Raw genomic sequence first — 15,570 nt, 5'->3', positions numbered from 1 at the left:
CTCTTAAATACGGCTGTGAGACCTGTGTTCCCCTCTACATGTGAAATTCTCATCCCATACTGGGAGTGCAGGTAGAACTCAGGCAGTGCAGGTATCCACGCTGCCACTCAGGCTTCCCCTACGGTCAACAGAAAGAAACACAAACTTCTGGGGCATGACTTGTATGATCTGTTTTTAATTGCCTACTCTGGGATGAGTAGACATGCGCTGCTTCCTAAAAGTGCCCGCTTGCTTCTACTGACAGCAAAGGAGCCTGTGATACCTGTCTCAGGTGTGGGTAACTGCACCAGTGGGCACACTTGGTCAGATGAATCACACCTTGTTTTCATTTCTTCTCACAGTGCTCTTGGAAAAGCCAATTACGTTATTTTTTCACGAAGCTCCAAAAGCTTCTGACCTAGGAGAGTGGAGGAGAAGGTGCTTGATAGCAACAGCTGGATGAACATCTCAGTGAGATTAATTCTGTCCAGACTATAAGGTGTTGGGACAATGACTATCTCATCATCCTCCTGAATGTCTCCTTAGGTTATGTGTAAGCTGGTCTGTACTGTTTTATATGTAGTAATTGTGCATTGACTGAAAACTAACATAAGGACTGTGAGCAAAGACAAATACTGAAGTGTAGCATATGAAAATTCTTCACCTTACAGGCTATCAGACAATTTGGTTTTCATTCATACTGATGCTGATGATCACAGAGGAGTGCTGAGATATGAAACAAACTTGCAGATGATACTGAATTGGGCAGTGATGTGAAAAGCACATGGATGAAAGAAATAAGTAGATAGGCATGTACTCTGTGGGCAAAATAGGGAAGGGAAATAAACTTGGAAACTACAGGTTAATATGTGTGGGAGGAAATGCAAAGAGAAACCTAGGAATCGATAATACAGAAAGAGATGTGTAAAGATAACAAATAGAATAACAAATGGGAAGCAAGGTAGGATTCACAGTGCAGACTGGCAAGCAAAACAGGTTAATAGAAGGAAGGCCAAGTCAGCAAACAGTCAGGTGCATATCTCTTCTATATCTTTGTGATTGCATCCAAAACCTAAAAGTTCAAATGTAATGTAAAAATATTTTGAGGATCAGGTAAGTGCCAAAAAGCTATTAGTAATTTCAAAAAAAGTGTAAGATCACTGAAGGTAACTGGAGGAGATAAGGGAAGATGGCAAAACTGCGTTGTGAGGTAGATGAAAATACAGGCAGCTTGGCACACTTAGACCTGCTGGATACAGACGTCAGTAACTCACTGCAATGTTGTTAACACCAAGCGAAGAGAGAAACTGAGTTAGAGTGGTACGCAAAAACATGGGCTGGAACGTGAGACCCGTAGCCCGGGGAGCTCTGTTGGCAGACCTGTTTTAAGGACTTGAGGAAAACAAGCCAGACATGGCATTAGACAGTAAAGAAAATAAAAAATGAATATATCCTAGTACACGGACTGGTGTAAATGTACTCATGGTTTAAATTGCTGCTGTTCTTTTAGAGACAGTTGATTGATGGTTTTTGTGAACTTGTATTTCAGCAATGGCTCTACAACACTAGGGCTGTCCCCTGTGGAGGGGGGCTCACATCATTTAAGGCACAGGACAGAACTGAACTCATTTATTCCCTATTTTAGTGAGGACTCTATTCATACAAAGAAAACAGCTTCTTTTTGAAAAAGGGGGGGGAGGGTTGCTGATATTTTTTTTTTTTTGCCTTCTCTCTCTTCCATCTTTAATACAGTGCTATCCCACCTTCTGTTTTTGAACGAAAGAGCAGGAGCAGATCATTCCAAGGGAGAATTTGGGGGCTGTGAGAGCTAAGTGGAGGGACCTACCTCCTCGGCTTCATGTATATTGAGTATGTAATACTGCATGCCCTGGGATCTCGCCTGTGGGTGGTTGGGATGGGAGTGCAGGTTGTACCACGCCGTTGGTCTCTTTGGTTGGGGGTCTGTAGTGTTAGAGGTGCTGAAGGAGAAAAAATCTGGCAATGACCACCGTTCTTCCCCAGAGTGGGATTTGGGCATTTGAAATGTGCACCAGGTCTGGAAGTCTCAGGAGTGCTCCCGTTTCCACCAGGACAGATAAGCCTCTGTAGCCCAGGGACGCCTCTGTATGTGGTAATCTCTACTCATTGTCTTAGCTCATCTTTCAGTTTGTTAACCCTGGACTTCAACAGAAAGGTGTGCTGTAAATTAGCTGTTACCACTCAGAAACTAGCCTGTCAAGTCACTGTCTTTTCTCCCTCAAAACGTCATTGTCCAGCATGAGCATAACCTTCAGTGGACTGTCAGAAATTACGGTTACTTATGAGCGACCTAATCTGAAATCCCAAGACATGGACTGGTTGGAACAAGGCAGGAAAGGCAAGGAGCTAAACTAGATAGCCCAGCGTGCCTTTTAGATTGATTCTGGGGGACATTGATCCACAGATCACTAAGAACTAAAGCTCTACCACTTCTAAGTGCTCCATTAACTAATTTAGAGGGAAGTCAATGATACTGCTTAAAATTTAGTCATTGTTGAACCATACCTGTGGCGCTGTGGCCATCTTTACTGTTATTAAGGAAATAATAAGGGTCCCAATTTTTGTTCTTGACAGTTTTCCTATCCCACAAATGGCAACTGCCTTTATTAATTGTAAGGTTAGCTGGGTAACGCAGCAGTGAAATGAAACACACTCTGGTTAAGGCTTGTACTTTCCGTCAGTGCCAATTTTCCTAAGACATTGGTGGTGCAGCTTTTGAAACTGGCTCCAGGCATGGCTCTGGGTGCAGGAGAGAAGTCACTTTACTGTCTGTTTCTGGACGTGGTTCATTATTGCACACGTTTCCACCGTCCATCCTCTGATTCAGCTGGATTACGGTTACCTTGGAGTGGCAGGTGGGCTCCCCGTCAGTGGAGGAAGGAGGTTGGCAGTGGAAAAGCTGACGAAAGCATTTGTAAAACTGAAACAACAAACAATTCCAGACATAGTTGCTAGGCAGGCTACAATTCAGAGCATCTCTCTAACAGCTTGGAGGCAAGGAAACATGGTTTATTAAGATCGTACTTTTTGCTCAAATAGGGATTAAATATTTTTTTCACCATGAATCTGTGTTTCTTGCTGCTTAAGACTAAAGTTCACCTAAATTTGTGGACTTTTCCTTTGAAATTGATATGCTTAGCTTTTCTAAGACTGTAGAGTGTAAAGCTGTAAAACAATCTAAAACATTTTCAGAACCTTTCATTTATGATAAAAGAAGATTTAATCACAGGAGTAATTGGTTTTCAGTTACTTCACACATCAGGCAGGGAAAAAATCATTTTGATAATCTAATGATACACAGCAGGGAGAACATAAGGTTCTTTTCATTAGCAAGCCGTTGAAATCTCGGTGTTCCCAAACTGCAAACTAAACTTCAGAAAATGGCTTTGCTTAATTAACAAACCAAAATAATTTTTTATGTTAATTCATTTCACTTGTGAGATCTACCCAAAACACCTGTGATGCTGTATGATTCCAAAGCTGTCGTACAGAAAAAATTGAACAATTACATCAGTTCTTATTTATAAGTGCAAAGTGAGCAGAATTATATAGCTGCCTCCTCTGAGAGTTGACAGTCACATGCAATGGATAGGGATACCAGTAGTGCAACAAGTGCTTTAATACATTGTCTATATATTTTTATTCTTTAAGTGAAATCTTAAAAAAAAAAAAAGGTGTCCAAGGCTTACTTGGTCATTTTCCTTTCCCATGGTTATGTGGAACAGAAGAGGCTCCCAGAAGCTGTGATTGATGTGAAAGTATTGCAGTTTAGACAGTGCTGTCAGTGCTGTTGATCAATATCCGATATTAGTCCCTTTGAGAATGTGCAGTTGCAACAGTAAGATTTCTCTCATTTCAAGGCTATAAAGACTTTGTTAGTATGGATTTACAATTGTGCTATAGGAAAACAAAGTTTGCATAAGCCTACCTATCTTTCTCCTGAATGTGTCCTGGTCTAGTTTTGATCTTCAGCATGGGATAAGGAGAGTAACAGCATCTCTGGGCTGCACTTAAGGTCAAAGTGAACGTTTGCCTGGCTTTAAACAAGAAATTAATTTCCATATGGCCTATCTTAGCCGCTGTTGGCAGTTCCGATGATAGTTTGCCATTGACGTGTGGCAGGAAAAAATGGGTTGGCATTTGGTGGATTCCTCCTTGCTGAGCAGGAGGTGGTCGTCGGCTTTTCCTCGTAGCAGCACTGCTCTAAGAAGGAATTCACCTTCCTCAGCCTCTCTCCGTGAGACTCCAGAAAATCGTTAGAAGCTTTTGTGGGCTTTTGTGACACCACCACATGGCTGATGTTTCTTTATATGCCATTCTGCCTGTATGTAGGCTGTCTTCCTGCCCAGGGAGAAGCAAGTGGATGGAAAAAGTGGAATTGGTTCAATTCCAGACTAAGACCAACAAACATTGTAATAGGGTGGAGATGTTTCAAGGAGTACATTGATACCCTAATATTGCCAACGATCTGAGTGAACATCCAAAAGCTGTCAAGGGAAGAAACATGGAAGAAACAAGGGAAGAACTGGCCCATCTTTCTATTCTTGTTTCCCCTTGCCATGGTGTACAAAGAAGGAAAGGGAAATCAGTCAGATTCTTCATAGCCTTGAAGATTACTAGTACGTATGTAAATATTTGCAAAACACAGATATCCAAAAGCACAGAGGAGGACAGAATGGGCGTACCTGGGATTTTTTTTGTATCTCCTGTACGTGGCAGGTCAGAGTTCAGGTGTGGAAGTGGTGGAAGTACCAAGAAGAGCTCCTTAAAAACACCAGACAACTGCTCTGTGTTTATGTGTGTGTTCTGTATTCTGCAAGTGAATGTAAAGACCTGGTCTGTCTTGCTAAATAGCTTCAAGAATTGATAATATACAAGAAAACCAAGAAAAGTGGTCAGTTGACTCAAAAAAAAAACACAACAAAGCAAGCAGCTGCATGAGGTCCCTGATTCTTGTTTGGGATGTTTTGTGGACAGGATAGGGTAAATGGGGGGAGGTGGGAGGGCAGTCTTCTCACTCAAGGAGGCAGATGGTGGTATGCAAGCCCTTTATAGGCTTTCTGCTCTTTCCTCATGCTTGTTGTCCTACCCTGTCAACTCTACAGGGATTGCAATCTTTATATATCAGGGACAAGTGGAAGCTGCTCTAATAAAAGGAACTATTACTTCACTTAACGATTTTACAGAAGTAATACAGCAAAGGAAAGCAGGAAAGAAAAACAGATTGGATGACTGCAGGGAAATTTCTGTGAGAAAGGTGAGATCTGGGTTTGACTTTTGTTTTTGCTTCCTGCTCCAGGTATCCTCATCATGATGTCCATGTGTAACGAAGTGCACGTGTACGAATACATCCCTTCAGTTCGACAGACCGACCTATGTCACTACCATGAACTCTACTATGACGCAGCCTGTACCTTAGGGGCCTACCACCCGCTGCTCTATGAGAAGCTGTTGGTGCAGAGGATGAACAAAGGTTTGCAGGATGATCTGTATCGGAAGGGGAAGGTCATTTTGCCAGGATTCAAAGCTGTCAAGTGCCCCAAACGAAACAATTTCCCACACTTGTAGAAGAGAGTCCTTCAGAAACAATGTGCAATAAGGTACTACTGTCGTACTATAAACAAGAAGAGAATACTTGAAAAATGTATCTTAGACCAATCTAGTCTTGAGTCTATAAATTGTAATTAAGTAGCAGGCATGAGAAATACTTCTTTTCTGAGCCTGAGTATTTATTACTGCTTTGCAAATAGTTAAAAAAAAAAAAAGGCTTCGCTTATGAGAGGTGCAAAGGACATACTTAGGCAGAAATATAATGTATTGTTGTGGGTGTGACTGTCAGAATTTGTCAGTGGTCTCTTATGCCACATATGCTAGACTGTAACTTTATTTTAATGAACTTATTTAACTGTCAAACCTGGCATTGTGAAACAGCCTCTATTGTTTGTGTACAGAGCGGCCAGTTGAACAATGCAGTGTTTCTCATGGCTCCATGGGATTTTCACACTCTCAAGAATGATGTAATCACACTCTCAAGAATGATGTAATTGCTAGTCCAAGCTGTGCAGTCATTGACTAGAGTAGACTTTAATTCCTGTTGGTACGCAGGCTCAGTTACAGGCCTCCAACTGTATAGGGGGCCTTATGGTGGCTAAGAGGTCAGCACAGATGGAGATGGATGTACACACAGCTAAACCAGTTAAACTACTGGAGGTACTTTGGATGCCAGCCCCCCGTGCTCACACTGACTGCATAGGGCAGAGGGAAAAAGAAATGTCTCAGTTCTTTAGAGAGTAACAAACATATTTGTAACCCAGTCAGGAAAAAAAACCTCTTCCCTGGGAGAACTATCACGAGGGTGTGCGTGAGATGGAAACGATGCCTCCCCCTGGTCTGCACAGATAAAGAAGATCCAGAGAAAGCCAAGGGAGGCTGTGCAGCGCTCACACATCACGCTGAAGGCGAGCGCAGAGGGAGCTCACCTTTCTGCAGCAAAGATAGCATTCAGGATTACAGACATCATTTTTTAGGTATTTCACTGGGATCCAAATCAAACTCAATTATTCACAAGTTACTGCTGTTAAGAAAGTATAGGGAGGTTTTTTGACAAAGGAAGAGGGTATCAGCATTTTTTATTTAACGTTTGAAAGACTGTACCCCAGAGAAGCTGTAATGCCTGCAACAAACCTGACTATGGATTGCATATGGAGATAATTTGATATTTTCCTTCATTACACACAATGAGAATATTCTCTAAGGCACTTTAAAGATCTGTCTGGTTGCTAATATATTTAAAGCATTATTTTTCATGGCAAGACTTGAGTTTCAGATTTTCCAAGTGGCAGGAGGTTAATGTTTGGGGGTTTTATTTCCCACACAACTGTACCCTTTCTCTTAGGGTAAGTTCAGCAGGAACTTAGGTATGAAAAAGCACAGCTATATCCTACCCATGTCCATTCAGTAAAAAGGTGGCCAGCTCAAAGAGGCACTGAAAAGAATAGCTGAGTGATTGCGGTGGAAAGTATTTTTTGTATTTTGTCTTAAGCAACAGAAAGGCAATTGAAGAGTGCACACAATATTAATGACTATTTCCTCTTCAACAGCAATGTAAGTATAATCACAGAATCCTTTTTCGCTCATTCTGCTCTTTGGGTCTGATGATTTTCCTTCCTCAAAAGCGAGGAATATGTGTATTGCATAGGCCTTAGCCTTCTTTTCCTATGTAGTCTCTTAATTTGGGCTTTATGATCCTCTTAAGATTCCTTTTGTTGACAGAAAGTATGTCCAGATGATCTAAAAATTTTACTTCTGTATTGTGTGGATAGCTATGTCCATAAATCATTTTGGTACATGTCAAAATGAATAGGTTTTACTCTTATTAGCCTTAGACTCTGGATATATTACGTACTGATTTCTTTTTATGTTATCTATGATGGCAACTTTTATTCTCAAAGTTAATAACACTGTTATTTAATCTTGTGGAGAATAGATAACCTACAGAGAACTAATCTATTTTTCCATATGTTTGGTACCATGATTGCAAAACATAGGAAGTTTGAACAGTGCAATCATCAAACATGTCTCTCTTTCCTGTACGCTGGATTAGCTACCACGTGTTTGTAAAGGAAGAGAGTTGATTAGCTTTCTAGGACTAGTGAATATGCTACTTTTCCATACGCTGGAAATTCTCAAGTTCTGAAAAGAAGAAAGAAAAACCCATATCACTTGGACTGGACTGCAACCACTAACCTTTAACTTTGATTTTCACGAAGAAGAAAAATACTAACTGCATTACTTGACCACCCACAGCAGGATTATGTTGTATTATTCCCCCAGTAATTTGTCAGAATAGTCAACATAACTGTTGTACAGAACAAGGGAAAGTTTCATGTAACAAGCACTAAGCATACCTACTTAATACATTATTTAAATAACAATGCAGAACCAGGGCTGAGATGTTGTAAAATGAACTGTATATTTTTAATTTACTGGACTGTGTGCATTCAAGCCCTCTCAGCAGAAATTTTTTCTTTGCTGTATCCGGCTTTATACAGCAGTCAGTGCTCCTTCCACAAGTGCAAACGTGGGTTCTGTAGCACCGTCACCTCAGAAGACGCTGCAGAGCTGTGCTGCCAACACTTGCTTTCTCACAGAGGAAGACTGACTCGTGATGCCCATCTTCTTGAAAAAATAAGGATTCCCCTGGTGTGGCTTCCCAACACTGGTTTCCACTGTGATGTTTCACTGGTCTGCCTGCTCAGGCACCTTGTGGCTGCTTAAAGAGATTTTACTCCCCTACCTTGTCTTGTCCTCCTTCGGTTTTTGGCGCAAGTGCGCATGATCTGAGGGCTCAACTCCACTTGCTGCGAGAGGGGAAGGGGCAGAAATAAAGGGGGAACATAAAGGACCTTGCAGAGGTGCTCACCGCTTACACTCTGTGGCATTGGCGTTGGTGGTTTCTATAAGAGCACACCAAGTATTTTTGCATTTATGGGCATTTCGCCATCCCTCACAAGGGCAGAGAGATCTTTACAAAGAATCACATTCAGTAAATTTAAAACAATGAGGAAGTGTGTAGTAACACTGAACCGTGTATCTTTTAATAATAATAATAACAACATGTGAAAGTGCTGGTTTTAGATACATGTATGAAATGCAGACAGTGTGAAAGGATTTTCCAACCAGATCGTGGGGGGTGGGAGGGTGGGAAAAAGGTACAGGCATGGCTTCGTAGCTCTCCCGTGTGGCTGTTTCAGCCTAACGGAGTGGAATGGCATTGTAAACGAGAGGTTTGCCCACACCCAGCTCCTGCGGTGCATCATCAGCCAAGCAAATGCCTCTGCTAGTGGAGCCCTGAGCTCCCTTCACACTTGTTGCAATCATGCAGGTTTTAAACTTATGGAGTTTTACTGACAAGTAGGAGTAAGTTGCCTTCAGAAGCTCTTGAGCCTCATTTCTGTGCCCTGGTGCTGTGGACAACAGTTGCACTTAGCTGAAACAAACCAGAAACACAGCAGCAGCTTAAGGAAACGTGCCGAGTTTATGCTGAATTTCATTATGCTCTTTTTTCCACTGTGAATTCTGTAGCTTTTCTGACTTGCGGTGCTCTATCATTTTATGCATTCAGCCTTTGGATGGTTAAATCAAGGTATTCTTCTGTTTATTCAAGGAAAAAAACCTGGAAGATTTTGCCTCATTTTGAGCCAAAATCTTCCTTCTTAGAAAAAATTATTAATTGTTCCATTCCTTTATAGTTCTAAAGCTTACCTGAGCATAAACTCACAGCTCAGTCAGTCCTTGGATTAAACTACTCCATCTTCTTTTTCTACCTTGCTGTGTAGTTTTATGCTATTGAAACTCTGGTAAAGTCAGTGAAATTACAATGATAGAAGAAAAACGTACCTTTGGAGAGAGAGGGGGGTGATTTACACACTCTAATCTACACTCTTTCTGTAGAAGTTTAGCTAAATCATTGCACGTCTTTGGTCAGGACACTTTCTTTGAAAACATCCAAATTTTGAACTTGTTGCAGTAGATTTCTTGCCAAAGTCAGCCAAACCAAGACAGTTTTTTTTTTCTTAAATGAAGACAAGTGTCTACATTCAATGGTTGCACAGACTGAACACAGTAATTTTAGAGATGGATTGAATTAAACAGGAGTTCAAAACACATGTAGACCAATATGTAGTGGGGTTTCTCTTTTTCATTTCCTTTTTCTTCAGCATTTTTAAGGATGGAAAATGCCATTTGGACAGTGACACAGATGTACCATGAAAGGAATATTAAATGCATTGACTGCAAAAATAAATGGCTACTATTTTCCCCTTCATGCTCTCTAAAGTTGATGCATATTGAATAAATTAAATTGTTTTTTGAAGTAGGTAATTCAGAAGACTGTCATTAGAAAGCATCTGAGTCTTTCCTGGGAGCTATCCTCTCACACAAGGAGGATACCTGATTTAACTGTTTGAAATTTAAAAAGTAGCCCATGTCTGGGCATACCTGCATCATTGAATGAATTTTGACACTGCAAATTTCTTCTCTCTGGCTTAGTGATCAGATTCAGAGTTTTGGTTTTGAAATAAGAGTTGTGTGTAAAAGCCTTACATTTATCCTTATCATGTCATCACTCTTACCATATGTAGTCATTGGAACTATTCAAATATAGACTGTGTACTTTTTTAATAGCTTTGAGAATTATTTTGTATGATGATTTTTTTAAATGAATGTGTACTCTAATAACAAAGCTTAAGATTTTACAGGAGTCACATTTTTAAGCAGTGTTTGTATACATTTTAACACTTTTTATATTTTCTATTATGATTTTGTATATTTTTATGTATGCACAGTGTACAGATTTTTTCCTGTAAATAAAACATTTGTTTTCATTTGTTCAGGAGTCCTGGTCTTTTCATACTGCCTTGAGTGAATGACACTGAACTACAGATGGCACGAAACAGGGAAGGTGCCTGTCGGTTCTGCCCACAATTGCAATGAAATCTCGAATGGAAACGGACAGATGGGCTGACAAGTAGCTTTCACAGTAAACTACGGAAAGCAGGCAAATGTTGTAAAGCCAGTTTTATTCTAAAATGAACATGTTCCCTCAAGCAGGTGCTCTAGGTTTCCCCTGGGAGAATATACCATACTGCTCTAGCTTTGGCAATAAATTTCTTGGGAGAGTCAAGCCCTCTAAGGAGGTCACGCTCTGGTGACTTGATGCTGGTGACTTAATGCTGTACTCAAACAGCTAACGGCTGTGCCACCCGTTCAAGGAATCCAGCGTCATGTCTTAAAGAATAAGAACAGACTTTTTTATCAATTATTGATTAAAATGAAAAACAATTTACTAAAGGGAAAATATAACTTGCCATTCAGTCTGATGAAATACCATATAGTTTAACCACTACAAGTCTGCTTACATCCATTAAATGTGAGGCGTTCTGCTGCTTTTGGTAGTCTTTGAACTACGCAGTGGCTGGAGTTGGGCCAATGGAGGTGACAGTCACTGTTTTCATCCCAGGGAGTCACTGTGATTCCATGCCAAGAATAAAGCCAGTTACACATTAGCGGAACGTTAAAAGTGGGATTGCTGTCGCATAAACTCCTGGTAGCCAGTAATCATGCAGATCATCCTGTGTGTTACACCACCTCCTGGCAGGCAGGGTTGAGGGGATAATGACTATATGTCATGATATGCAGGTAACACCTCTCAGAAAACTCAGAACCACAAGCTACACTAGGGCATAAACTGAATGCTGGGATGCATGAATGAAGCGACTAATTGATGCTTTTCAAATCCATCAACTTTGCTTTTACTCTGCTTTTTTCATTTAAAAAACAACAACAAAATATGATCACTGTATTTCATCTGATAAAATGCTCAGTAAACTTCATTGTCTATGACATGGGAGAGGATATTGTCTCAGTGCATACAAACCAGCATTGCAGCAGGAGGTTGAAGCCCATGAACTACATTGCGTTGGGTAGAGAGAACATCTTGCTATACCCTCTATTCTTTAGCAGTGACAGCTATAGGAGGTGTGACATTACCTTTCTGATAGTATGTCAGGGAACCTTGGAGGCAACCCATGTCCAGGATTCATTCCCAAAATTAGACTGCCCCTTTCTGAACAATATTCCTTTGAAGGAGGCAACTTTTATCTTTTTATTCATAGGAGTCAGCTGTTTCGCTTGAGCAGCTCTGAAGGGCATAGTTCTCTGACAGACTGAACTTCATACAGGCATTTTGGTCTGTTTATCTGCGTTATTAGCTCGCCTGTTGTGATCTGGCTGAAAGACATGTCTCTGGGCGATTGCTCCAACTTGCTGTCTTGACTGCAGCATGAACCTGTTGAAGAGCTAGACAAGCAAGAGAGAAGCCAGTCTTTTGCTATAATCACAGCCGCCACCTTCTTCTGCAGGAAACTGCACCTGGAGCAATGATTAAGTAGTGGCTTACTGTGGGACTGCTTCATCCCTCAGTACGAACAGTCCAGTAACACTTGTGATTTGGACGGACTTCTAGCTCTCCTAACATCTTGAATTTTCCAGGGTGACTAGTGGATAATTTGATTGTTTCATCAGAATAGCATGGGTTTATCTGCTGCACCCCAAAACCTACTAATGTCCACTCCATACATGTATCTTTCCTTATTTTTAATATTTCCTTATATATAGATTCTACTTTCTTATAGTGGTAAGTTACTCCAGATAGAGCACTTCAAAGGAAGTGCTTTTTCTTTTCAAAGAAAGCACTTTACCGCAAGTACAGCCTGACCCCTGTTTCATGCCTTGATACCCAAGGCAAGTCAGAAGAGCATGCCCTGTTATTTCTTTTTCCTAAAAATATGCTAATGTTCAAGTAATTGCTTATTAAGTTTGATGGAAATGCTAACTCAATATATTAAAATGACAGAACCAACTGTAATGCAGTGATATAGTGGGGGGGTTTCCCTGGAGGCAGAGTAGCCACCAGAGAACTGGCAGTACACGTAGGTTGTGACAAATCACACGGGGACCCATTGCTGGTGGGATTGCTGGGTTCTTAAAAACTGTAAAAGTAAAGACAGGGGTCCAGGGGAAGGAAGGGGGAGAGACAAGGAACGACGAAGCATAGCAAGGGAGGAGAAAGCAACAGCTAGAAAGATATACCATACAAGATGCAAAGGCAGAACTGCTGCTTTTTCCTAATAGTCACTTAATTGGTGTTGGCTGTTTGTTTTCTTATGTTTTTTTCTGTACGTTTGGAGAGGAACCCAACTCATATGTTGGTGCTCATCTTGCTGCTGTCAGGTTTAGTGTGGTGTGATGTGATCTTCAAATTAAGATCTAAGGTAGAGTTATGAGCAGTAATTGACTTCTGCTGAGGCTCAGCTTCTTTGTAAACATGAATCCCACAAATTAAACTGAGAAAAGACTAATGTCAGCAGAGTTGTGGGGTTATACTGCTACACTCTGAACAGCCTCCTCTATGTGCTTATAGTCATCTGTATGATAACTGAAATAAGAAAACCCATTTCCTCTGGTGACCTGTTTCTGCGCATAGACAAATATGAGTCAAATACCCTCTTGGTTACAGGATGCTGACAGATAAAGGATAATTACTGTAGCAACAACTCCTTATATGCTTGTGAGAGGACTCCAGAAACCCTGAGGGGTTCAGGAGGGCAGGCAATAGACATCACAGCTGCCTTGATTTTATGGAAGCAGCCAGAGGGGAAAATTGCTACCAGTGCTGACTCCAGGCTGTGTCAGCTGCTATTAATTGCCTTGCTCTGAGACAGTTATTTGACTGCAACTGAGCTGCCTGATTAAAATATTTTGCTGCCCACCTTCTAAACAGTGAAGTTTTTTCCACACTCAGTCCTGGTGCATGTGGTGTACTGGCTATATCTTGCACTGTTGCTACCATGTGTAGCAGGTATGTCTCCTGGACTGGTGAGGTCTGCGGCAGGGGGGGAATGGAAGAGGTTTGGGGATTTCTGAATTGTTTTCTGTAAAACTAGAAGACTTTGTCTTTTACGTGTTGGTTAGTCATTCTTACAGCAGTTCAAGGTAGTGTAACATGAACATGCCTCAAGAAGCTAGAGTTCATGACTTTTGAGTTGTCTGATGTTTTGTAGACTAGGTGGCATTCCTGATCCAAAGTGTCTACATCTTGGATTAAGACAGGGATAGCAGGAAAAATTTTTGGCAAGTTAAGAAAAGAAACATGAGATATGTCTCTTGTACAAGCTAAAAGTGCCTGAGGTCTATTCCTAGGCCCAACCTTGCTGGCCAGAGGCATGTGAGCCAGAAGGCTCATGTGAGGTGCTGCTATCCTCAGCACAAGGAGGACAGATGTATGGGCAGATGACCAGGAAGGAAAGGTGGGGAAAGTTCTGTTCTGTGCCTGTTTCTGAGCCTGCTTTTTGAGAAAAGAGGACAGGAGGATTTGCTGAAGCTGCTTTTGCCTGGATCAAGCAACGTTATTTTTCTTCCCTAGCAATATTCTTCTCTGGAGGTGTTGGGTTGTTTTTCAGTTACTTTCAGTGCTTGTTTTCTTCTATACAAATGAAATTATAAGCAATCTAATGGACCTAATTTAGACTTTACAAATGCATGGGGCTGAACGTAGCTATCAGGCCATTAGGCATTTTAATGAGCAGCTGGAGCATCCCAAGAATGGTAGAGATGAGAAGAAAACAAATCAATAAGCTGTTACCAAAATAATACTAACAAAGTTGTTCCATGGTAGAAGAGCAGGGAAGGCAGAAACAAAAGAGCATATACCAATCTCTGAGAAATATTACCTTATTTTCCTGGATATAGCATACTATTCAGATAATCCTTGGTCATTTAAAAGTACCCCTCTTAGATAATTCCCCATGAAATATGCTCTCTCATATAAAGTGAATAAAGTGAGAGATCAAAGCTGCAGGGATAATAAACTAGGGATAGTTATTTTGTTAGAGGAAACAGAAACTTTTCTTTACCCATACTACGATGTAACCAGCATGGCTGCTGCATTTCAAAGGGACTGGTGGTGCACATGAAAGCCCAATATTAACAACGCTACTATGTCTTTAAGGCACATTGGTTTAAGACAGCACAATTGCTTTCAATGGGGTTTGTCACTGCAGGAAAAAAAGACCAATTGTCATATTTATCTCACACATGCTCTTCCCTGGCCTTAAATAGAGCTACTAAAACCCATACAGTAGACAAAAGGGGTAGCGTATGTGAAGTTAATTCCTCCTACCTAAAAGAAACTTAAGAAGGGTTTCCTAAAGCAATGTGAGGAACAAAAACAGGCAAAGAACTTCAGAGAGCAGCAACAAAATGGATCCTGCCTCTATTTCCTATTCCCATTTCACTAAGTCAGAATTGTTTAGGGCTTTGCAGTGTGATTGATGGATCCTGACTGACAGAGGCAGCAGCAAATTTACCAGTCCCTACAGTAACATTTTACTTCATGAGGAGAAATGAAGGGTCTATTAATACTGTTATATGGGATGAGTGATTCCAGATCATTTTGAAATAACTCCCATTTTGCTGAAAGTTCAAAGTATAACAATGAGAAGTATTTTGACACTTGAAAAATGTGTTTATTTAGTCATAGTCAATATGCTGTTCTGCCTACCCAGTTTCTTCTTGTATTTTCAGTTCTTCACCCATGGACTCTGGATCAGCCCACAAGGATTAAGAGAGACTCCAGCTGTGATAGGTTTGTGCTGATACATTCCTGCCCCAATTCTGCTAGGACTAAAGTATGTTAATAAATACTTGTAGAAATATGATCTTGTGTTCCTTTTTGCTGTAGGTTATAAGCTCCCTATCCTTGGCTATGTGTGTAATACATGTTTAGGGAAAACGGTTCTTCCAGATGTTCCTTACAGAATTTCACTTATGCCAAGACCAAGAACACTGCACAAGGAAAGCCAAAGCCTTATTATCATGAAGTTCTTTTTGTAGTGCAATACCATTAACTATCTTCCCTTCTGAATCACTCAGGATGTTTTTGCTTGAGGGTGGGCCATTGTCTTACACTCTGCTAACATTCACATGCACACA

General features: G+C 40.8%; 2 protein-coding genes across 7 annotated transcripts in view; one reads left to right on the top strand and one right to left on the bottom strand.

The window, feature by feature from the left end:
- The window catches only part of ST6GAL2 (ST6 beta-galactoside alpha-2,6-sialyltransferase 2), a 55,470-nt gene extending 44,090 nt beyond the window's left edge, over positions 1 to 11,380 (top strand). For 5 of the 6 annotated variants that reach the window (XM_075739194.1, XM_075739217.1, XM_075739211.1 and 2 more), the window contains one exon: positions 5,318 to 6,035. In XM_075739194.1, the coding sequence (XP_075595309.1) occupies positions 5,318 to 5,586 (269 nt within the window). In that variant the 3' untranslated portion in view covers positions 5,587 to 6,035. Of the gene's footprint in view, positions 1 to 5,317; positions 6,036 to 10,412 lie in introns of those variants that run through there. The other variant, XM_075739202.1, reaches the window with a different exon arrangement.
- LOC104641809 (pinopsin) overlaps positions 2,586 to 15,570 on the bottom strand; it is a 96,469-nt gene continuing 83,484 nt past the window's right edge. Inside the window, exon 4 of the mRNA XM_075739360.1 lies at positions 2,586 to 2,938. Within this exon, the coding sequence (XP_075595475.1) occupies positions 2,711 to 2,938 (228 nt within the window). The 3' untranslated portion in view covers positions 2,586 to 2,710. The remainder of the gene's footprint in view (positions 2,939 to 15,570) is intronic.

This window comes from Balearica regulorum, chromosome 1 (assembly GCF_011004875.1).
Source record: "Balearica regulorum gibbericeps isolate bBalReg1 chromosome 1, bBalReg1.pri, whole genome shotgun sequence".
Classification (NCBI taxonomy): domain Eukaryota; kingdom Metazoa; phylum Chordata; class Aves; order Gruiformes; family Gruidae; genus Balearica; species Balearica regulorum.
This window is presented reverse-complemented; position numbering and strand designations above follow the sequence as displayed.